We start from the raw sequence: 23668 nt of genomic DNA on the forward strand, positions 1-23668 counted from the left end.
AATACCTAAGCATAAATTTGCACCTTTTCTGTTTAACAAAATAGGCATCTGTTGGTTTACAGCTTACTTTTTCACTATCTTATCATGAGTATTTTCCACATCATTAAGTGTTATTTCAAAACACAATTTGTAATATTTTCATAGTATTCTCAGAATTATCTTTAACTATCCCTCTCTATTTGGGGATGTTTATTTTTATTTCAATTCATACTTAAAAAAAGAGAGAGAGAAATATACAGTTGCCATCCTTTGCAGAAATCTCTGTACACATCCCCAATTATTTTCTTAGTATAAATATTTACAGTTGCAAAGACTGAAATAAAGGCATAACACTTTGTTTCATAATTGTCTCTTCAGAAAGATTACTGATGTCTTGAAGCAAAGATCTTATCTTGCCTTCATTGTCATGCCTGTAAATGACAAAGAGCCTGTCACATTGAAGGTGCACCATACATACTTGACGGGTAAATGGTTGGAGAGAAAAAGAATCCCACTGAGCTTAATCCTTTCCCCTTCCTCCTGTGAAAGAGTTCCCTTAGCCGTCTACCTTGACTTACCAGATGAAGGGAATAAGAAGTTTTCTTTTAAGAGAAAACTTGCCAAGGAGATGTAGGTTCCCAGAAAAGCTCGATGACAAGCCCTGCTGCTGCTCAGCAAAGCCCTGAAGGGGCCCCGCCCCCAGGCCGTGTGAAGCCATAAAGCCCGTGCGATGGGGCAGCGGCAGCTGGCACTCAGCCTCCCGAGCACCGGCGCGCACTCGCACTGGCCCGCGCTATGGCAAATGGAGCGCAAGCCCCGCTCTCCGCACTGAAAGGGGGGCATCCTCCCGCAGGTAGGCTGCCCACCTGCCCTCCGTCCTGCGCACAGCAAGGCCGCACTGCTGCTGCTGCCGCCGCCCCTCCTTCCATTGACTCCTTCGACAGAGGCGCCCAGCAGAGCAGAGGCTCTCTCCTCTAATTGTTACTTTAACTTCATGCAACCTGCTTTCCTCCTTTATCTCTGATCCTTTTACGCTTGTGTATAAAAACCACCCGGAAATTTGTCAGGCTCCGGTTGAATTAAAACGTAATTATACCTGGGAGTACGGAGATTCCGTGCTTGTGGGGAAGAGTAGGTGAGGAGCTTGGACCCTCCCTCCCTGGCTGTAGGTTAGCAGGGACACATCCTCACCTGGAAGGTGATTTATTGCCATGGAAACATTCCTCCCTAGAGGTTCCAGCTTTCAGACTCAGTCTCTCCAAAATGCCTGTACATCGTCTGACTTCGTACCCAGGCAAACCAGCTCCACACGGAGAGCAACCCAGTTTCTCCCTCCCTCCTCAGGCACTGGGGTTGGTCAGTGTTATCAGTGATGTCTTTTGCCTGTCCCCAAGCTGAGGGCTGAGGAGCACTTTCCAGTAAGGATTCAAGCATGGGAGGGGCTGACTAGAAAATGTAGCTATCAAGGTACTTTGCAAAGCATCCACAGTTCTTTCTTTCTTTTTTAACGTATGCTATTTATATCAACTTTCTGGAATATGGAAATTAGTTTTATTGTACTTAACCATATGTTCATATAGATTGGCTGAGGCATGCAGGCCTATTTTTAGCCGGTTTTATGTTCTTTCAACTGCCTTTCTTCTTTCTTTAAGAAAGATCTCAAAAGCTTGACTGCTTTGTTCTTGCCTTTCTCCATTATCAAAATTTATTTATTGGTATAATTCTCTGGCTCCTCTAAGCTGAGGTTATTTCAGTCATCTTTGCTGCAGAGGGTGATGGGCAGGTGTAAGCTTCACAAAGCATCAGAAACTGACAAAAGTTTCAGTAGCTTTCTGGTGGGCAGCCCAGCTGAAAAGAGTCAGAATTTTTACTACTAATTCTGAGTTTCCAGTTCTCAGCACGGTGCCCTGATCTCCTGTGGCAGGCTCCTGACATTTTATATTTGTAACTGGATTTAGTAATATTTAATGTTCTCCATATATAAAGTTAATGATGCTAACTAATGATCAAGAACCATCGATGCAAATTATTAGAAGAGAAGTTTATACATAAAGACAAAACAAAACACTGTTCTCTTCCCGCCACTTCCACCCCAATCCCTCATTAAATAGTTCCACTAACACCTGATTTGCTAAATGACATTTATACACAGAGATAAACTTAACCAAATGAAAGTTTGAATGAAACCACCAGGAACTTTCTGTCCCCACCACTAATGATTGCTAATTACTCTGTGTACACAGCACACCAGGACTCCATCAGGCATGTCACAATGCCTCTGGCATGACAATTAATTATTATGAACTGTGACACTACAGATAAGAGGTTTGGGATAATTAGAATGGAGATGAAGGCAGACTTTTTCCTCCCCACAGAGAATAAGGGAACAAAGAAGCCTCATCCTTCAACTTGCCTTGATACATATTTTAAGTCTAAACCAGATTGCTACAGTACCAAATTTTATTTATGGAACAAAAAGAATTCAGGGCCAGAATTCCATTAAATTTCACCTGATTTTTACAGGCGATAGACAGATCCCTGAACATGGGACGCAGACATGATGTGATGGGAAAGTTCTGACATGGCCTTTGGAATCAGACAGACCTAGATTTAAACCCTGCTTCCCTCCCATGTCTCCCAGTCTCAGTTTTCTCATTTATGAAACAGGGGGCAATAAATAACATCGACATTGTAAGGTTGTTATGACTGTGAAAGGAGATAGCCTATGTAAGGTACCCAGCACATGAATGTTAATCCCTGTAAAATGCAGGCCTCGTAAAACACATAGCTGTCAGAAGAAGTTATTCTCCCCAACTGCAAGACCTCTGGATGTTTGAGGGTTGCAGGAGGCAGTACCTGCGGTTGTCAGAACAGAAGGAAATTGCGGTAGATCCATGTGCCTGCCCCATCATAGTTAAAAATGAAACCACTCAAAAGTCAGCCGGCTGTAACTCTTTCCCACCTATGGGTGGAGTGCTTAGTGGTTTATCTTTCATGTATATTATATAATATATTGCACCTCTGTGAGCTGTGGTTATAAATTTATGCTGCGAAACAGGACTACATTAAACATGAGGAGGCCTGGGCTCTAGGAAGCTTAGCTTTGGGTTTTCTGCAGTTTTGATTTGCTTTGCTCTCAGTTTTATAAGAGCTCCATTATATCAACGACCAAAAACGTGTGACTAGAAGGGAATCCAAGGAAGCTAAGCACATACACTATGAACCAGAAAGAGCAGTGGTTTGTGAGTATTTCCCATATTCATTGCACTTTTTAATTTAGTTCAAGGCAAATGAATCAGAGCCATTGGAGGGGTCACCAGTGAACCCCCAGAGAGAATCAGTTTTCTGGCTCATTAAAGAGAGGGAAGCTGGGGGAGTGTATCCCTAAGTGTGGAACTAATGCTGAAAATGGTGATGAAGGCGGGAACCATAGTTGCAGAAGGACCAGTATCATTTGTTAAAAAGCAAACACCAAAGGCTTAATTCTCTCAACTCCAGTCCGCTCATGTCACCTTATGGGAGTCGATCAGTGAGGTCCAAAAGAGAGGTTGCGAGACCCACTACCCCACACATCACAGGGGCAGAAATTTGATGACTGCAAAAATGGCTGCTCTTCACCCATCCCTGTGTGCCTGGCACTGCACAGAGCCTTCTAGACACGGCAACAGCCCTGCAGACTGATGATATACCATCGTCCTTGTTTCACAGAGGAGCAAACTGAAAGTCAGCAAGGTTGATGGACCTACCCAATGCCACATAGCTGGTGAGCAGTAGGGCAGAGATTTGACAATGAAGTGTGCCCCTGCCAAGCCCTCTCTCCTTGCTTCACAAATGTTTCCGGGGGGAGGTGGGGGTGGCAGGTAGTAGAGAGCATGCTTAGCATGCCGGAGGCTTGGGTCCTGGGAGTTCCCGTACCTCTATTAAAAACAAAACAAAACCTAGTTTTTCCTGATGAGGGTCTTTTGGGTCTTGACTGGCTGCTTAGAATTTGTACCCCCAAAATCAACTGCAAATGCAAAGGAAGTGTTTTGCAAACATGCTAACCTTTTAATTAAAATCTTTAAATGGAAGTTGGAAGTCACAGGCAGAGTTTGCACAAAACTTTGTGGAGTTCAGCTTTTTCACATACATCTTCCACTGATGAGTGAAGGAAAGACGCTCCGTTGTTCTTACAGGCTTTGTCTTTCTTTATCTTGACTCCTCTCTAGCAAACACTGTGCAAAATGCCTGGAAAATCTTAACTGGAAAATTACTATCCAGTGTTCTAAACTCAAGGGTCTACTTTTGAAAAGTTAGAAACACTTACTCAGCCATAGGAAAGCAAAGTTTCATTTTCACCACATCAACTAAGGTTTTTTTAATGAAATTATCTAAAAGAGCACCTCTCTCTTACATTTTTTAAAATTTCTATTTCATTTTGCTTATTGAAAGGACCTAAAATCTTACCATGTGCATCTGTATTCAAAGTCCTGTTAAAAAGATAAATCAGCTCATTTTGTACTTTGCCCAATTCCAGTTGATCCTACTACAGAGTGTCAAAGGCAGTATAGTCTCAAACATGGAATTATGTAAATGATTACAAATTTAAATGAACTAATTTAGTTACTGTGAAACCGAAAAGATCCCATGAGTCAGACTGTCTGGTGTAAGCAAAATGGGCAAGAATCCGATTGTGTTGGGTTGCAAATGTTTATTTACAATGGGTTGTCTAGATCCAGGGAGATAAGTGTGACCAGTATACCCAGAGAGCTTTGAAGATGACCCTCCCACAAACTGGTTCCATCTGGTTCAATCACCCCGGTGTAGTGAGAGCCTTAATCTCTGTCTCAGTGTATCCATCTGTAGTATGGGGAGAGTCTCTTCTGATTCTTTCTACTGTACATGGCTGACCAAGTGAGATTAACTCCCAGAACAAGTTTGGTACAAGAACTATGCTCTGAAAATCTGAGGTATGGTTTCCTTATGCTTCCTAAATCACTCAGAGCCCACAGCCCTGGGTGGATTCAAGGTCTCCTGGATGGAAGTATGAATCTTATGGGAGGATTTTTAATTCCCTGTCAGATGTCTCTGTTTTATTATTCTTAAGAATGAAGAACTCCCATGTTTGCATTCTGTTAAAATTTCTCCTGGCATTTGTTTCTCTAAGTGCCCTATATTCTTTCGAAAAGGAGGGAAGTGATGGATTTTCTTTAGTAGGTAGATGGAAAGAGTCAGAATCACAGCAAAGACTTTATAATAAAAATCATCTAGGTCAACTTCTACCAAATTCCCCAAAACCCCTCTGAAATATTCATGGCAGATAGACTTCTTTTCTTTAATACCAGAGGGGCCAAGGACATATTATTGTACTGGGCAACCTACTTCACTTTGAGTAACACAGTTATATGTAGCCACACTCTGCCTTTCTGGAACTCTCATTCTTTGGTTTTCATTCTCTCCTCTGGAAAAACAGAAATATAAATAATAATAACTACTAATTATTAAGTGCCTACCATGTACCAGGTGATTACATCACCTCTGTTCTCAAGAACAACATAAACAATCAGTATTATTCCCTTTTTTAACATGATATATCTCTTTACTTATTTAGATTGGACAGAGTGTTGCAAAGTTCTTTCTTATCCTGAGATCCATTTAGATTTTCTTTTTTTTTAATTAAAAAATTTTTTTAACATTTTTAATTGAAGTACAATCAATTATAATGTGTCAGTTTCTGGTGTACAGCACAATGTCCCAGTCATGCATATACATGCACATCTTTGTTTTCATTTCTTTTTCATTAAAGATTATTACAAGATATTGAACATAGTTCCCTGTGCTATACAGAAGAAACTTTTTAGCATTATTCCCTTTTGAAGGATGCAGAAACTGAGCCTCAGAAGAGTTTAAGTATCTTGCCCAAGGTCACAGAGCTTAGGAGGGGTAGAATTCTCTGACCCTGCATAACATTTCCTCACCAGGAAACCATTCCTCCTCCATATGATGGCCCCTCAGGTTCTTGAAGGTGGCCCCACACGTTCCCTTGAGTCTTTGCTTCCTCAGAAGTGATCTTTCCAGATTCTCCAGTTCCTAGTGTGACAAGGTTCCCTCTCCACTCTGGTCATCCTCCTCTGGACATTCTCTAGATGGTCCATGACCTTTCAAATGAGTAGCACAGAACTCAACATCCCAAAGTCCTTCTCGTTTTTAACTATTGCTTGTTTTAACTCTAACAAGCTTGCTTCCACAGTAGGCGATAATACTTCATGGAAAAAAATGTGTAAAAACAATAGCACCAGAGACAACGGAAGGAGCGCTAACAAGACAACACTCACAGCACTCCGTGTTCTAAAAGCTCTGTCATGGGGAGGACAAAAGACGCTGCTGGAGGGTCCTGGAGGCCCCAGCTCGGTCCAGAGATACTGTGACTTGATTCCTCTTGGTAGAAGATTAACAGTGCTCTGAATACCACCCCCACCTATAACAGAGGCACCCCCTCCTCAAGCAGCCTTCCAGAAAAAGCCATCCCTTGGTTTGTTTCACTTCTGTATTCCATGGCTGTTCAGAAGATATTTCCACACCATTTCACTTCTGTTGCTGATTATTTTGTATGCCTTTTTTCCGTGTGTGTGTGTGTGTATGTGGGAGTTTAAAACAGCCTATGTATGAAAAATAGCATTTTTTTCCTGGACTGCATCTAATCTTACAAAATTCTAGTGAGATGCCTTTATAATCAATAAAAAAAAAAAACAACTTGGTGATTCAAAATGACCAAGTAGAGTTTATCCTATGAATACAAGAATGGTTTGATAGTAAAATATCCATTAATACATCTTTAAGCCTTTTACATCTATTAATATAATTAACCACATTAAAGAGAAAAATCATATGATCATATATACAAATGCTAAAATTGATTTGATAAAATTCAGCATGTATTTGTAATTTTTTAAACCCAATGAAATAGTAATGGAAGGATATTTCCTTAACATGATGAAAGAAATATATACGAATATATATATGGAAAATAAATATGTGTGTATACATCCAATTAAGTATACATCATACTTTATGGAAAAACACTAAAAGCAATCCCTTAAAAATGAGGATGACAAAGATGTCCACTATCACCACTGAGGAAGTAACATTACAATTATTTGCAGATTGTATCTTTTTTTTTTAACCTGGAAAACCTAAGAGAATCAACAAAAATATTATAAATAAGAGAATTCAATTAAGATCTGGTTATAAAAATTAATAACATTTATATAAGAACAACCATCTGTCTATTAGAGCTATAATGGAAGAACAGATCCTAGTTCAACAGCAACAACAAAGATAAAGTGCTTAGGGAATAAACCTAATAATAAATGTGTAAGAGTTACATGAACAAGTTACTGAGGGATCCAAAAGAAGATGTAAACAATGGAAAAGCATACCATGTTCTTGAATAGAGAGCCACCAGGAATATACAGACATGAATTTTCCCTTTTAAAAAGAAAATCTGTAAATCTAGAGCAAGACCTTTAAAAAACTACCAACAGGATTTTTTGGAAGGAATTGACAAACTAATTCTAAAGTTCATGTGGAACAATAAATATGTAAGAACAGTTAGTAAAATTCTGCACAGAAAATGTAGCTAGGACTATTGAAATTAAAATATATTGTAATGCTACAATCATTACAGTAGGGTTGCAATAGTGTATAAACAGACAAGAGAGAACAGAAGTCCAACAGGAAAAATGGGCCAAAAATTTGAACAGTTTATAAAAAGAAAATACAACTGGCTTCTGAAACACAGAAACAGGCTCGACTTTTAATAAAATGTAAGAAATGGAAATTACCTTTTTTTTTTTTACTTATTGTCTGACAAAACCAAAACCTTCTTTAGCTCGCATTGCTGCGATAAGGAAACAATCACTGTCACTATAGCTGGTAAGATTGTAAACCGGTGCCACCTCTGAAGTTCAGGTTGGCAAGATTTAACAAAATTCCAAATGCACGTACTCTTAAGAATAAACAAGATCACTACTAGGAATTTATCCCATGGATGTATTTCTGCTTATACAAAATCATGTATGTAAAAAGATATTCATTGCAGCATTGTTTGTGATAGTAATGGAATAGAAATGTCTAAAATGTCCAACATTTGGGAATTGGTTAAGTAAACACAATGTTCATAGAATGAGATTTTAAAGTAGATGTTAAAAAGAAAGGTATTCTCTCTGTATACATTGAGAAATTACTCCAAAATACATGGCTGAATGAAAAATATAAACAAGGTGTAGAACAATGTGCATCTTATGCTGCCATTTAAAATAATAATAGTAATAATACATAGATATATGTATAGAGTATCTGTGGATAAATATAGAGGAAACATAACATTAGTGGTATCTAGGGAGATGAACTGGAGGCTTAAAAACAATGGTAGAAGAGAGACTGCGGACCTTTTCATGCCTTTTGAACTGTGTGTTTTATGCATGTACTATTATGTAATCAAAAATTAATTAAATCATAATTTAAAAAAAATGATGAAGACAATTCACAAGGGCATTGAGAAATAGAGTAAGTTTTCCTATTTTTCACTTTATTGGAACTAGTTTTAGAAAATTGCCAATCTGATATTTCCAGAAAAAGAATTAACAGGTTCAGACAAACCAGTGTTCATTTAGCTTTTTCTCATTTGAGTTTGTCAGATTTCAGATGTGCAAATTTCCTGGGAATAGAAAAGAGTATTTGCTTTGACTTGCACTCTGAAATGGGTTGTTCCTTTTCAAAAGTTGATTTCATCTGACATTGTTAAACACTTGAATTGCTGTTAGGTCATCTGTAGCCTAATTAACACTAATTGATCTCTTGAATGGCAGGATTATTAATGCAATTTAATTACTTATTAGGACATCTGAGCTCCTCCAACATCGGAGGTTTGGGGTCTGGGATGGAAGGTGGGTATCTGGTGGGATCAGAGCATCTCTTCTGAATTAAATGCCTGTTATCACTGCATGCCCTGACTTTTGGCTCATTCTCCAATCTAGTTTTTGAAAGCTCTGGTTGGGAAAATAAAAAAATGCAAGCCTTGCACAAACTTTAATCTTGTGGGAAAACAGGAGGGTCATATTGTAATTGTCAGTTGCTATCATGAAGAATGTAATTGGTTTGATAATAAGAAAAAATGTTTTTCAGTGAAATGCCTAAGGGTATATGTTGTTATCTCCTCCCCAAATCAAAGGTGTAAACTCCCTTGCTTTTTTAACCTCAGTTCCCCATCTCTGAACACAAACAAGCAAACCACAGTCCTTCTCTCCATCCCACCTTGTTTGCCTGAAATATTTTTTCTTCTATTATGCTAGTGCAGGGTAACTTTTTACTGTGTTGTTTTAGATAGATAAAAGTTTAGCTCTTCAAAAAAATAAGTTCTGAAATTCTTCCAATCTAACTTCATACCTTGAATAACAAAGCAAACTTCTTGCTGCTCTAACCATGACTCCCTGTTGATGCTTATTTGTTTACAGTAAAAGCTGGAGGAAAGCGAATTTCCAAAAAACAAGAAATTGGCATCTTGGAGAGACACACCAAAAAAACAGGATTAGAGAAAACCAGGTAAGGGATTGCTTGCCTTCTTCCTCTCGAGGAGTTTCAAGTGCCTCTACTTCCAGGAATCAGAGGCTTTGCTGTATCTAGGACAAACCAAGGCTCCCTAGGCATTTGCTAACCAGAGTCAGAAGCAGCATGGTTAGGGTGCAGTGATGAGGGGACAAGATGGATGATGATGGAGGAGGGGAGGTGGGGAGGGGGGTGGTGGCCAGCAGGTGAGAGGCACCCTTAGGGGAAAGGAAACTATAGTCTGGAGGGCTCTCTCTGCCCATCCTCCTCCTCTCTGCAGCCAGCCCAGCTGCCTCCTACTTAAAAAGCACGGTCCTGAATGTCCCTGAACCTGACTCACATCCCTGTATCTTATAACTTGCACATTAGCCTTTAAAGTACTGTCCCTACGCTGGCCCTGTTTTTAAAACATACTTTCTGCTGAAGCAAATCTCCTGAATTAAAAATAAATGCTTTTTTGTTTGTTTCTTTTACATTCATCACTTAATTATTTAGAAAATAATGGCCACTATATTTGGCATAGCCGGAAGGCATCTAGATACCGAGGTTGTTTTCAACCAGCTCCTTCACCATGACCTTGATATATTGCGCTGCTCTCAGAGCTAAGCAGAGAGCTGTGAGCTGGATCCCTCGCACAAATGGCCATGCCACTCTATGCCTTGGGAAGGGAAACAGTGCATTCAAAAAGAAATAAACATGGGAAAGAGCCTCCTCCAAGTGATGTAATGAGGGGCACTTCAGAGACTATTAATTTCAGGATGGTTTCCATAGATGAGTTGATGAATGATCAAAAGGAGTGAATTGGAGGATGTGCAGGCATGTCCGTGAGTTAAAATGGTAACAGTCTCAGAAAGAAAATGTGGACAGAACAGGCTGTGGAATTTCTCTGATATTTTGTTTTGTTTTTTTCATACAAAATTACTTTTTAGATTACTTTTAAAGTTTTCATCCTGATTTCTGGGATGGAAATTTTTTGAGGATTTTTCTACTTTAAAATGAAATATGTTGGGGGAGGGTATAGCTCAGTGGTAGAGTGCCTACCTAGCATGCATGAGATCCTGGGTTCAATCCCCAGTGCGTCCATCAAAATAAATAAATAAACCTAACTACCTTCCCTGAAAAAAAAAAGTAAAATAAAATAAATGAAATGAAATACTCTGACCATTATATGTAAAGAGTTCATACAATTCAGTAGCAAAAAAGCAAAGAAGCCAATTTAAAAAGAGGCAGAAGATCTAAATAGACATTTTTCCAAAGAAGACGTAGGACATACAGATGGCCAACAGGTACATGAAAAGATGCTCAACATTATTAATCATCAGGGAGATGCAAATCAAAACTATATGAAATATCACTGTACACCTCTCAGAATGGCTATTATCAAAAAGTTAAGAAATAACAAATGCTGGCAAGTATGTAGAGAAAAGAGAACCCTTGTGCACTGTTGGTTTCAAATATAAATTGGTGCAGCCACTGTGGAAAACAGTATGGAGTTTCTTCAAAAAATTAAAAATGGAACTACCATATGGTTCAGCAGTTCCACTCCTGAGTATTTAACTAAAGAAAATGAAAATACTAACTTGAAAAGATATATGCATCTCCACTTTCACTGCAGTATCATTGTAGTAGCCGAGATAACAGAAGCAACCCAATTGTTCATCGACAGATGAATGAATAAAACAATGTGATACACACACACACACACAGAGGAGTATTGTTCAGCCATAAAAAGAAGGAAATGCTGCCATTTGTGACAACATGCATGGAACCTGAGGGCATTATGCTAAGTGAAATAAGTCAGACGGAGGAAGACAGATACTATATGACCCCTCTTACATGTAGAATCTAAAAAAGAAAAAACAGGACAACGACAACAACAACAACTCGAGCTCATAGACTCAGAGCCGATTGGTGGCTGCCAAAGCTGGGCTGAGGGGTTTGGGGCTGGGGTATAAAATGGATGAAAAGGATCAAGAGATACAGACTTCCAGTTACAAAATAAGTAAGTCCTGGGGATGTAATGTACAGCATGGTGATGGTAGTTAATAATACTGTGTTGTATATTTGTAAGTTGCTAAGAGAATAAATTTTGGAACTTCTCATTACAAGAAAAAAGGTTTGTAACTGTGTACGGTGAGGGATGTTAACTGGACTTATTGTGATCGTTTTGCAATATATACAAATATCAAGTCATCACGCTGTACACCTGAAACTAATGTAATAAGTCAATCACACCTCAATTTTAAAAAATTTGCCCCTTTGGTGTGAAGTTTTTGTTTCTTCTGAATCAGAAAATAATCATCACATGTTGAAAGCAAAGCTCTTAAGTCCTCAAGGGTAGGGGTGACATGTATCTCTCCTGACCCAGCGGCTAGGACAGTTCCTAGAGTAGAGAAAGCACCCCTAAGTGACACCAGGCTTTCGCTGAATTGCCAGCTGGTTATCTCACTGCTAAAGTCTGACTCGGCATAAGGCCTGTTTATTGTGACACCAGTTAACAACCCTGGACCAAGGGCTCAGGAACTAAAGACTCATAGCTGGAAATGACCTCCTCTTTGGTCCCCAGGGGACAAGTCATTCATTTCCCTGCACCTCTACCACTGGGACTTACTATTAACTCTAATATCAGGTGAACAGTGCGGGGAGAGGAGTTGCCTGGAAAGTCATAAACTGGCAGTTGGAATCCTCTTTAAAAATTCAATTGTTTTCTAATTAAAAGTTATTGAAGATGGGAGTTGGACTGTTACAGACCTTAAATAGCAAGAAATAGTTCACTCCTGCCCTATTTACCTGGGACAGATACAGAAATGTGGGACCTGAAGCTTATAGAATTATGGGGCTATTTTAAGGAAAAATAATAAAAAAAAATCACAAATATGAAATGGCTATGGCCCCTCCCAGGGCCTTGGAAGGAGACTGTGCAGTGAGAGGCCCTGATAAATCCACCTCTGCTCTTTACGTTGGCTTTGTGTCTATGTGGATATCACTGCCTCGATTTCATGGACACACAACTCTCCTTATATCTTCTAGGAGAATAGCTTTTGAAAAAGATATCATAGAAAGTAAATTTCTAAGCATCATCAATCTATGTCCATTTCCTGATAACTTCTGCTCACCAACACAAACCGTCCAGAAAAAAAATCTGCCAAGTGCAGAGTTCCCTTCAAGAAACTGCTCTGTAGACTCAGCCCTGATGGAAACTCTCCTACAAAATAACTTGGCCTGAGACAAGAAACCAGGCACAAGAAAGTATACACTGGATAGTGCATTTTATGAAGTATAAATAAAGTCAGAACTAATGTATGGAGCTATAACAGGTTAGTAATTATCCTTGGGGGCAACTAGTTTAACTAGTGTTACAAGTTTGTGAATATTCACCAACCTTAATGTTGGTAATATGTGTACTTTTCTACATGGATACTGTACTTCGATGAAAAGTTTTAAAATATTAATTATGTTTGGCCTAGCACATGGGCACACAGAACAAGATTTTTATTTGTTTGTTTTTGTTTTCTAGGAGTAGCCAAGCAGAGTGAAAGCTTAAAGGCCAATTAGAAAACACTCTGTACAAATCATTTAGTCTCTTTCGTGGGAAAGTTTCTGTTTCTATATGAAGTCTCTTTTCATCTTCACAGTGCCATTGCAAATGTCGCCAAAATACAGACGATGGATGCCCTGAGTGACACGCTGGAAAAGGTGAGCTGTGGGTGAGGCACGTCACGTGACTGATGCTCCCAGCCAGTATTTGCTCAGTGGATTCGACTGCATGGGTGACTGAGCTGATGACCACTGAGGTTTTTTCTAACTCAGAGGTTTGATCTCCTTGCAAAAGAATCTACTCTCAGTTCAAGGAACATGAAGTGGTTTTAATGAGAAAAGCTGATTCTCCCAAATTCCTGATGTCTAACAAATCATTTCCAAAAAGTAAGGCAGAAAATAAAGCAAGAATCATGATGCCAAATTGGCAGAACTTTGCTTTGCCATCCCAAATAGTTCTTGGGAATGTTGGCATGTTGTTATAAGAAAGACAGCCTGTGTATTGGGAATTCAGCACTTTTTGACCTCACTCCCCACCACTGCATTCCCACAAAGAAATGTTTGATTTGAGGCCAGGATGGGTGGTGGAGGTTTGCCCAGTTTAGGGCTGGAGGAAGGCTGGGCACTGGCTGGCTTTATCTAATAGTCTATTTATAAAGGTAGTTGACCGTTGCTATTTTTATTTCTATATCTTGAATTCTTTTGAAGTAGCTCAAGAAACTCAGAAAGTTCTTCCTGCATACACAATTGTTTAGTTTTGGATTCAGTAGTTTGTTTTTCAATGTAATTGAGTGAGCTGAGTGAGAGTCCTTATTCTGCTTCTAGATGGCAGATACGTTGAATTCAGGCATTGAAGAACCACTCTTTCTGCTGCCCCCACATTTACTGAAGGGACAGTTACTGGGCATCCTTGGTAGAAGGAAGACTTGCTGTTATTGCCAAAATCAGAGGTCTGAAAAAGATTAGAGTAGAAGTGTTGCAGCTAGACTTCTGGGACCCCTATTTGGCACTGGCGTCTCCACTCACTTTCTCTAAGACCTGGAGCAAGTTAGTTAGCTTGTGCCTCAGATTCATCATTTGTAAAATAAAGATAAGGAAGAGTATGTACTTCAGATGATTGTTGTGTGGAACAAATAAGGTTCTCAAACAGGGCGCTCTTGGAACAGTGCCCAACACAGAGTGACCTGTCTGAGCTCTCTGATCTGATTAGTAGCGTTGGTTTTACGGCAGCCAAATGAGAAGGTATGTCTGAAGTCCAGAAGGCAGGTAGAACCAGGCGAGATGTTGACCACAGACAATAGCTACAGAGCCTTCTCTTGTGGGGGCTCTGTTCTCTCATCAGATAGATTTGAGGTGACAGCATGTGACTCTTTGACTTCTGGGTTTAGACGGAGGGCAGGGATGGATGATGACCTGCCAGGGCAACACCGGCTGCTCCCTCCTGCTTCTCGCATTCTCTTGGTCCTCCACTAAATGCCCCTTCCTCGGGGGCAAGGTTGTAAGTAGAACTAAATGGGGTAGACACATTCCTGTAGAATACGTGTTAACCTGAACTAAAATGTTTAAAGAGAGTGGTCAGTAAAGGTTGACTATGTACATTAGGTATGGTGCCAGAGTCGGTGTTGATTTTATAGACATATGTGCATATGTCTATGACAAAAAGGGTTCTTTCCCTTTCAGTTAAAAATATCACTTCTGGGTTTCAAAGATAAAAAGAAGAATCAAATAACAATAACAATAATAAGTTGTATTTAGAAAACATGGAGCTGATGTGCTGTTACAAATATTTTTAACAGCAATTATATCTGTTTTAAAGCCCTTTAACACTTAGCTCAATGCCCACTGGTGTACGGCTGTTGGTAAGACCGCAGAGACAACTGGCTCAAACAGGTTTCGGCATCAGAGGTTGGGGGCTTGGGTCCTATGCTGGCTCTGTCATTTGCTAGCTGTGTGTCCTTGGGCAGGTCTCTTCACTTTTCTGTACTTCTGTTTCATCATCTGGAAATGGGAATGTGACTATAGTATCCACTTCACAGAGATGTTGTGAAAATTAAGTGAAGTTATATAACATGTGCAAAGGACTCAGCACAGAACCGGACCACATTAGCCTTCAGTAAGCATTATCATCTATTCCCAGGGAGATATCCTAGGGGCATCTCTTGGAATCCAGGCAAAGGATAAGTGGCCAGCAATAAAATCAATTCCCAAGGTTACCATAAGTGACTATCTTGAGTATGGAAGTTGGTGGGATCCACATGTTTCCTTACAGCTAAGAAAAATCCTCCCTGAATCTATAATTCTACCTGAAGTGTAATAGGATTTCATAATAAAGGTCAACCTGGGGTGGAAAGACCAATGCCTTTTAAAAAATAGATCCGCTGTGATCAGTGGTTGCCACAGGTTGGGAGGAGGAGGTGACCACAAAGTGACAGGAGGGAAATTTGAGGGGTGAAAGAACAGTTCTCTATCTTGATTCTGGTGGGGGGCCACAAACCACACATGTGTGAAAACCCATAGAACTGAACACTAAAGAGGGCATATGTTTTACTCTAGATAGATTATACCTTAATTTTTTAATGAAAAAAAAAAGGATAACTATATAGCCTCATACAAAAAAATTTTAATGTATATAAATAGAGATATACATATGTGCTGATAAACATTCACCTGCATTACAAATGATTCTCCCAACAATATATATTGTCATGAAGATCTAACAATATACGATTGGCTAAAAGAAATACAGTAGCAGAAATGAGGGTCATAGCCTCTGCATTTATTAATATTCATTCATGCCCTCAGCTAGAATTATGTCTAGTTCCTAGAACACATGTTAATTCTCATGCCAATTTAAGAACTTAGAAACAGAGAGAGGACAGCCCTAGTCAGAAGGCCTCATCAACCATTGAACCATGGCAAGAAATTTCTATCTATTTGCTATTTATGTCTGGTTTCCCTACTTTAAAACCAACCTGGGGTTTAAGATTTGGGAGATTGAAAAACAATTCCCCAAAGGTTGGGATTGTACAACTCTAAGTGGCAAGCAGCCTAAAATTTTCCCTCCCACTCTCTCTCACTCCTCCCCACACAGACCTCGCTCCTGACTCCCTTTCTCCTACCCTACCCTCCTCTTCCAGCCCCAAATAATGAGAATTCTTGTTGCCCAGTGATGGGCCGCATGTGTTTATTCCTGCAGAGAGGAGTTATGTAACCCAAAGCTCTCTCAGCTAAAAATCTGGGAAACCTGGTCTTAGACTGAGTTCCACCTACTCCTTAGAGGTTGTTTGACCTTTTAGAAGTCACGTAGCTCCTCTGAGATTTCTGATTGCTCATTTACTTGTTTTTTTTTTTTTTTTTTATAGCAGGCAGTGAGAAAGAATGATGCTGCCAAATATATTAATTCTCTTGTGAAGGAAAAACCGGGCTGGTCTAACAAGATAACTCGCAAGTCTAGGAATGTGAAGGAGAGGCTGGGCTGGGCTAACAAGATAACTCACAAATCTAAGTATTGGAATACTGATCTGAGTTCTGCTAGACTAACTTGTAAATCTAGGTTAATTAGTGTTGGTTTGCTGTTCATGTTTTTTGCTAGCCAGCTGGGTTTTCAAAGGTACATATCTGGCTTTGGAATGTTGGTTTGCTGACTCCCTGCCTCCACCTTTGTGATGATAATGCTGCTAAAGCTGTTCCATGCCTATTGGCCGAATACCCCAAGCTTGTACTTTACCCTATAAAACCTCATGTGCACATCTTGGAGGTGCTCAGAGCTTCGGAGCAGAAGCCCCTCTGAGCCCGCTGGCGTAATACATCTGAGTACTCCAACCCTCCGAGTGGTGCTTGTTTCTTGACTGGCCTGTCATTTCCGTAACACTGTGGATAGTTACAGATGTTAAATTTGGCAATAGTTGGTAAGTGTCTCTGAACATAAAAGCATAGTTCAAACATTAGTAACGGGGTTGGGTTATGGTGTGGAGTGGGGTGGAGTGTTCAAGCCTAGTTAGGTTGGGGCCACTTTTCAAGCTGCCAGCTGTGTCCCCATGGCCAAAGTTAGTGAGATGTGAATGAAATTGGATCCTGGGGGAGAGGAAACCAGCAAAAGCATCTGCAAATCTAAAAAGGTTTCTCTTGTTCTGTAAATTAACATCACCGTAGGAGTAGCCGTGAATTTCATTGACTCAAGCTGAATGTTTTGTTTTTAAGCACTTTGCTTAAAGGGGTGTGGAAATCTAAGTGCCAGCATTCAAGTTGGAAGATGAATGGAAGAGCTATCCGTCTGCTAACACCACCTAACTTCAGGCACTAAAACAAAACCTGCCGCTGATTTTCTTGCATCTAGAATTTCTTTCATAGCTCTAATCATAAAGACTTTTATCATACTTCTTTGACTTTTTCTCTGAAACTAAAAATGTTGGTTCTGAAGTCACAGCTACCTAAGGTGATGGTAAATTCTCAATGTGGAAGTTTCTATTGATCTGCTTTTCAGGTTCAATATTTTGCCCCTTTCGGGATGGAACCACAGCAAGGCAAAATCCTTACACATATGCTGGCCTCTAATTCTTTTTTTGTGGGGTTACCCTAGATTCTTTTCCTAATGAGTCAGACAAACACCTTTCATTCTACAAACCCTGTCATTTTACAGACGAATAATGAAAACTGCAAAGTGTCCCCAAAGTTAAAATGCCAGACTAAAGCACACCTGGTTGCAAGCTGGACTCTGGAAAGCTGTTCCTATTTATTTCTAGTTCAGACTTAAAAATAAAATACTCCTGTCTCCAATGATACAAAATCTACAAAAAAAAAATTAGGGTATTTAAGGGTTGACTATTTTATTCATAGTTTCATCGATTCTGAAGGTAGACCCTTTATAGACTCTCTGCTCACAGCCCCCAAGTCCTTCTACATTAGGATGCTCCTGACTGAAGGTGTGGGGTATATGAAAAAGAGAACTTGGCTCTCTTGTTGTATTTTCATGAGTTGCTTTGAAGCCTTGACACTCCAAAGTCTGTACACTTGTAATGTAATAATCATGGACAGTTTCTCTAAGGCTATTATCCTTGCTAGAATTATTTCCACTTTTTTCTCAATCCTGCTGATTTTCTTTTTTCCCCCTAAACTTTCCCGGACCAGTTCACAGATGGCCAACAACTCCCAGGGACAGTCTCCCATTCTTTCTGATCTGTGGCATTCCCCTCTTGAAAAGCAGTTGAGCAGACCTTTTAGAACCTCAGTTAAATCCTTTAGTTCCACTGGAACCCCTTGTGCACTATTGCTGGGAATGTAAAATGGTGCAGCCACTATGAAAAATAATATGGTAGTTCCTCAAAAAATAAATATATAGAATTACCATTCGTTGTAACAGTTTAACTTCTGCATATATATACCCAAAACTACTGAAAGTAGAGACTTGAACAATTTCTGTGCAACAGTGGTCATAGCAGCATTGTTCACAACAGTTAAAAGGCGGACACCACCCAAGTGTCCATCAACATACGAATGGATATGCAAAATGCGGTCTCTCACTCTGTATATAAAATGGTATATTATTCAACCTTAAAAAGGAAGGAAATTCTGACACATACTACAACATGCATAAACCTTAAAGATATTATGGTGAATGAAATAGGCCAGACACAAAAGGACAAATATTGCGTGATTCCACAATGATAAGGTACCTGGAGTAGTCAAATTCATGGGGACATAAAGTAGAATGGCAGTTATCAGAGGCTGGGGGAGGAGGGAACAAGGAGTTATTCTTTAATGGGCACAGAACTTCATTTTGGTATGATGAGAAGTTTCTGGAGATGAAGGGTAGTGATGACTGTGCAACAATGTAGGTGTACTTCATGCCACTATATCCTTAAAAATGGTTGAAATGGTAAATTTTGTATGTATTTTACTATAATTTTTAAATGACTAAAAAGAAAAATGTAGCCCCTGAATTGTGGAGATAACTTTGGAAATGACCAAATAATGAGTTAATGCCAAATTAAGCAATGTATGTCCTCACAGTTTTCCTCTCCCCTTTCCTTTCCCACCTCCACCCATCGTCACTCTGACTTCTTAAGAACAGCAGTCAACATTGTGGCTTTCTCTCTCTCTGTCTCAACTTGTCATCTTGCCCCATCCTACCTTGGCTAATTGCCCAGATTTCTGTTACATAAGAATTACTTGTTTGTTTCCTTTCTCACCACCACCCCCTTTACCTTACATTTGACTTTAAGTAACTTGCCAGGTTGTTCTTCCTACCTGTAATCTCTGGAATGTGATTTAGAGCTAACCTGAAATAATCCATGTGTTTTAGTTGACACTAAAGACACCTGGTCTGGAAGAAAACTTCTGAAATCAGTGACCTCTTAAGATTCTTCCTGGTTCTAATGTTAAAAGAAAAGCAAAACAAAACACTTTGCCCTGACCACACTATAAAACACATGTTATGTGGTATGATAATTGATCTGACAAAAAAAATCACTAGCTCTTTTTTTTTAGATTCTAAAGCAACATTTATGACCAATACCTCAATTATGTTTCTTCCTTTCTACTAGAATACCAGCTTAGACCATCCTTGCGTTTAATTATTATATAACTTTTACACCTTCTCACTGTAAAAGAAAACCTTTAGAAAAACAAAAGCAAAGTAAAGAAAAAGACCAGGAATTGCTCATATTTCTACTCCTTAGAGATAATCGTTAACACATCAATGTATGTTCTTCGAGCATGTTTAATTTTTTAAGACCAAGAAGAAAGAACTTTCTGGAGTCAAGTTTCACATGAAAGAAAATGCTGTGTGCCTAGAGGTCAGGGACATTTGAGAAGAGATGTAAGGCACATATATTTTCCCTGGCTTAGAAGAGCCCAAACAAACCATAAACAGTGTGATGTTGGGGGTCATGAACAGTTTATCTCCCCTTTTATTTGATTTGAGTGTCAGGGCAAGGGCATCTAAGTTCAACAGTGATAAATTAAATTCCTAGTGAGCTGAAGCATCCCCTCCTTGCTGGCCAAGAAAGATGTCCTTAGATACATTTATGTTGAATCCATGGGCTTAAAAACCCAGAACTGGAATGGACCCAAAAGACCACTGGGTCCAAATTCTCCTCCTAGGAAAACCATCTGAAAGACTCAGGGCATTGGGCAGCCTTTCTTTAGCTGCCCTTAATGTAAATTCCATAAGGTCTCTTGGTTCCATATGAAATTCCTCTTATTGTCAAAATCTGTGTTATTTTAAATCTACTTAAGCTTATTTCCTCATAGATGTCTTCTGCAGAGATGGCTAGTGAGAACTTTTGTTACCTGAAGCTAACAAGTCATCCTCAGCCTTCTCTTTACCAGGCTGTTGAGACTGAACCATTAAAAATGGCCACTATTAGACCATTTTTTACCTACAAAAATAGCAATTTCACATGCTTCAACCTAAAAAATAACCCTAACTCTTTCTAACTTCTTTCAGAGGTTCTTTACTTTGGATCTTTTGACATCTGAGAGGTTCCCCCTCCTCACCCCGGACCTTCTCCAGAGTCCCCGTTCCTTCTTAGCATGTATTGTTCCACGTATGCATAGTAGTGGGAGAACAACTGCTAACATTAGAGGACTGATGAGGGTACAGTTAACCATTTTTGCCTTTAAAATGTCACTTCAAAACATATATAAATGCACATTTATTTTTCACATATATTATCACATATAATCTATTTTATAATTTTAAAAGTTAGAAACATGCTCTGCAGGAAAACTCGGGTTAACACATACACCCTTGGGTCCAGAGGTGGAAGTGGCATGGAAAAAAGAGATACTGTCAAAGAAGAAAACAAAATTGTGAAATTCCCCCTGACCAACTGTATTGCTTTCTACTACTTTAATACTTTATGACCCAAAAGATCCAATAAGCTTATTTTTTTCTTTCCTTCTCACCTTTAGCTCAGCCATAAATTTCCAGCAATAGTGCACATGGCACATCAAAAACCCAGACCTGCTCTGCAGAAGGTCACTCCACTGAAAAGGATCTACATTATTCAACAGCCTTGAAAATGTTAAGCTGGAACGTAAAACACAGCCGTCTAGCCAACTGCCTCAAATATCTGAGAGCTTAGCAAAAAAGGAGCAAAACATTCCATAGGCCTAGTGAACTTGCTTGATAAATAAAACAGCTTTTGTATCTTTTCTTTTGACTTTAGGTAATAAAGCATCCAAAGTTGTAAATCCAGTGCATTTGGGGGCCTCATTTTGGTCCTGGTCAGGCTCACATTGATGCTGATGTGTGTAATTTTGTTAGGTAAGTGGAGAACCTAGAACATGGGACTACTCCACTCCACCTTCCTGGATAAGCTCTTTTCTCCTGGATGCTGACCTGAGTTGCCCCACCCACAGCAAGCTCTCCCTGGAGACAAAGGTTAAAAGGAGTACACTGAGGTTTTCAAAGGCCACCATCCTATGCAGACATGAGGAATGGTTCTTCTGGGTGTGTTTGTCTTAAGATGCTCGAGTTTTCACATGAGGTGAAATGTGTTTTACAGTTTCCCACATAAATATATAGTTTGTTTTGAAGGTTTGGTCAGGAAAAAATGAAAATATTGGATTTACTATAGACATATTCTCTTTTGCAAAGCAATCAAGGTCAGAAGGTAGGATTCTAGTTACAGTGGGAGGTTTGCTCAGGGCCTCCCACAGAGTTCATGCTCTAGAACTGAGTGGGTCCTAATGCTACAGGACATTGTGGTTGGGGTGTACACGTTGGTTTTAACTGGAGGTGGAGCTGAGAGGGAAAGTTTTGTAGCTAAACCTGCTCTAGCTTCCCTACCTTCCAACACACACACACACACACACACACACACACACACACACTCTACATATACTCATGTGAGTAGCCAAGGGCATCTTCAGCTGTCACTAGGGGACCACCACATTTTTTTCCACAGAAGTTAGCTGCCACTCATAGTTCCACCATTCTGTATCTCTAATTAATAATGCTACCCAACAGTCAGCATCGCTCTTTGCCCAAGGAAGTAGTCAGCACTCCAGTTCATCACTTTACAAGTGGACAACCCTTGGAGTATGACCTGGTGCCAGGACTGTCTCTGATTCCTGAAAATCCAAAGGCACCTGGCTAAGGCCCCACGGTCATGACGATGCATCCACCTTCTGCCCTGCATTGTTTGGCTCTTTTTCAGGATTAAGAGAACTGTTCGAGACAATATCAAGCTTCCAGTCAGTGCCAGCATGAATCAGTAAGACAGTCCTAATCACCCCATATCAGCTTAGCTCAGTTCTCAGTCCTCTGGGACTATTGTCAGAAATACTCCAGAAAGAGAAGTGTTGCAAGGCATATAAATGCACAGAAGTTCAAGGTCAGTCACCATCTCCCCAGGGGACAGTAGCAAAGTGTGAGAATCCAGATGGCGGGGTGCTGGATGTAACACTGGACTGAGATTAGGAGACTGGGGTTCTACTCCTGAGCCTAACTAGGTGGTAAACCTTGCAAAAGCCACTTAACCTTTCTGATCCTTCTCATACAGGCATAAGAACATCTGAGCCCTTCAGCTGAGCCCTCCCAGTGGTGTACTGGGAAGAAGACAAAGTGGACACTGAGATTTGTCAAAAGCCATTTAAAGGGTTTTGAGAGCAAGGTGGTACCAGGATGATTATTCTAGAAGCTACCAGAACTACAGTAGCAGGAGAGAGCTATAAGAGATGGAGCAAGCTGAACCTAGAGTAGGAAATTCAAGAAGATCTGGGCTAGATGACAGCAGGGAGGAAACTGGGGGGGGTGGGGGGTGGGGAATGATCGGACACTCGGGAAGCAAAGATGGTGGCACATCAGCCTTTTCTGAGGGTGACACGAGGGCCAACCACCCGAAGGAAGGGTGAAGAGAAGGGGCACCATTCTCTCTGTCTAGAGACAGGGGGACTATTGCAGGGGAAGAGAGGCCACTCAAAGGGAGAGTGGGCGTGAGGACTTACGCCCACAGTTGCGGCCCCTGGAATCACCAGATCCGAGGAACTAAGAAGTCTGATGTGAACTCCAGATCTGAAAGGAAATTGGGATTATCTCGGAGACTGTCTTGGAATGAATGGAAATATCTTGGAGAAGAAAGAGGACAAGGCGGAGAAGAGCAATCTGTGGCGATAGGGCCGCAAGTGTGGAAAGCCCAGGGCCGCTCCGTCTCCTTCCGGGGGGATTGCGGCCCTGGGGTGCGCGGTGCCCCCCGCAGTCCCTGTGATGTGGTCACGGGCCCAGGGAACGCCACGACGACGGGGGATGGCGCGTCGGTCGGTGCAGGGCTGGGGGCTTACTGACAGACACTGGAGCTCAGGTTCAGCAGGCTCTGTGCTGGGCATGACCAAGATGAGTAAGACACTAGTCCTGCCCACCAGGAAATCCACGTGCTGAAAAAGCCATATGGAAAGTTTAGAAATGGCTCGGTGAGGGGTGAGGGACATGCAGGGGATGAGGTCGTGTACAGTTTAAAACAAAAAACAACAAAACTGTGTTGGCTGTGGAGATCAATAATCAACGACTCACATGCAGATCTTTAATAAATATTGAACTTTTATTATGGAAATATTCAAACAT

General features: G+C 40.3%; 1 protein-coding gene across 1 annotated transcript; it reads left to right on the forward strand.

The window, feature by feature from the left end:
• Positions 1 to 710: 710 nt before the first annotated feature.
• Positions 711 to 21301, forward strand: DAPL1 (death associated protein like 1). Its single transcript, XM_010985595.3, has 4 exons — positions 711 to 832; positions 9474 to 9561; positions 13200 to 13260; positions 21016 to 21301. The coding sequence occupies exons 1-4, from the start codon at positions 775 to 777 to the stop codon at positions 21121 to 21123; spliced, it is 315 nt and encodes a 104-aa protein (XP_010983897.2). The 5' UTR covers positions 711 to 774; the 3' UTR covers positions 21124 to 21301.
• The last annotated feature ends 2367 nt before the right edge of the window (positions 21302 to 23668 follow it).

Source organism: Camelus dromedarius, chromosome 4 (assembly GCF_036321535.1).
Source record: "Camelus dromedarius isolate mCamDro1 chromosome 4, mCamDro1.pat, whole genome shotgun sequence".
Taxonomy (NCBI): domain Eukaryota; kingdom Metazoa; phylum Chordata; class Mammalia; order Artiodactyla; family Camelidae; genus Camelus; species Camelus dromedarius.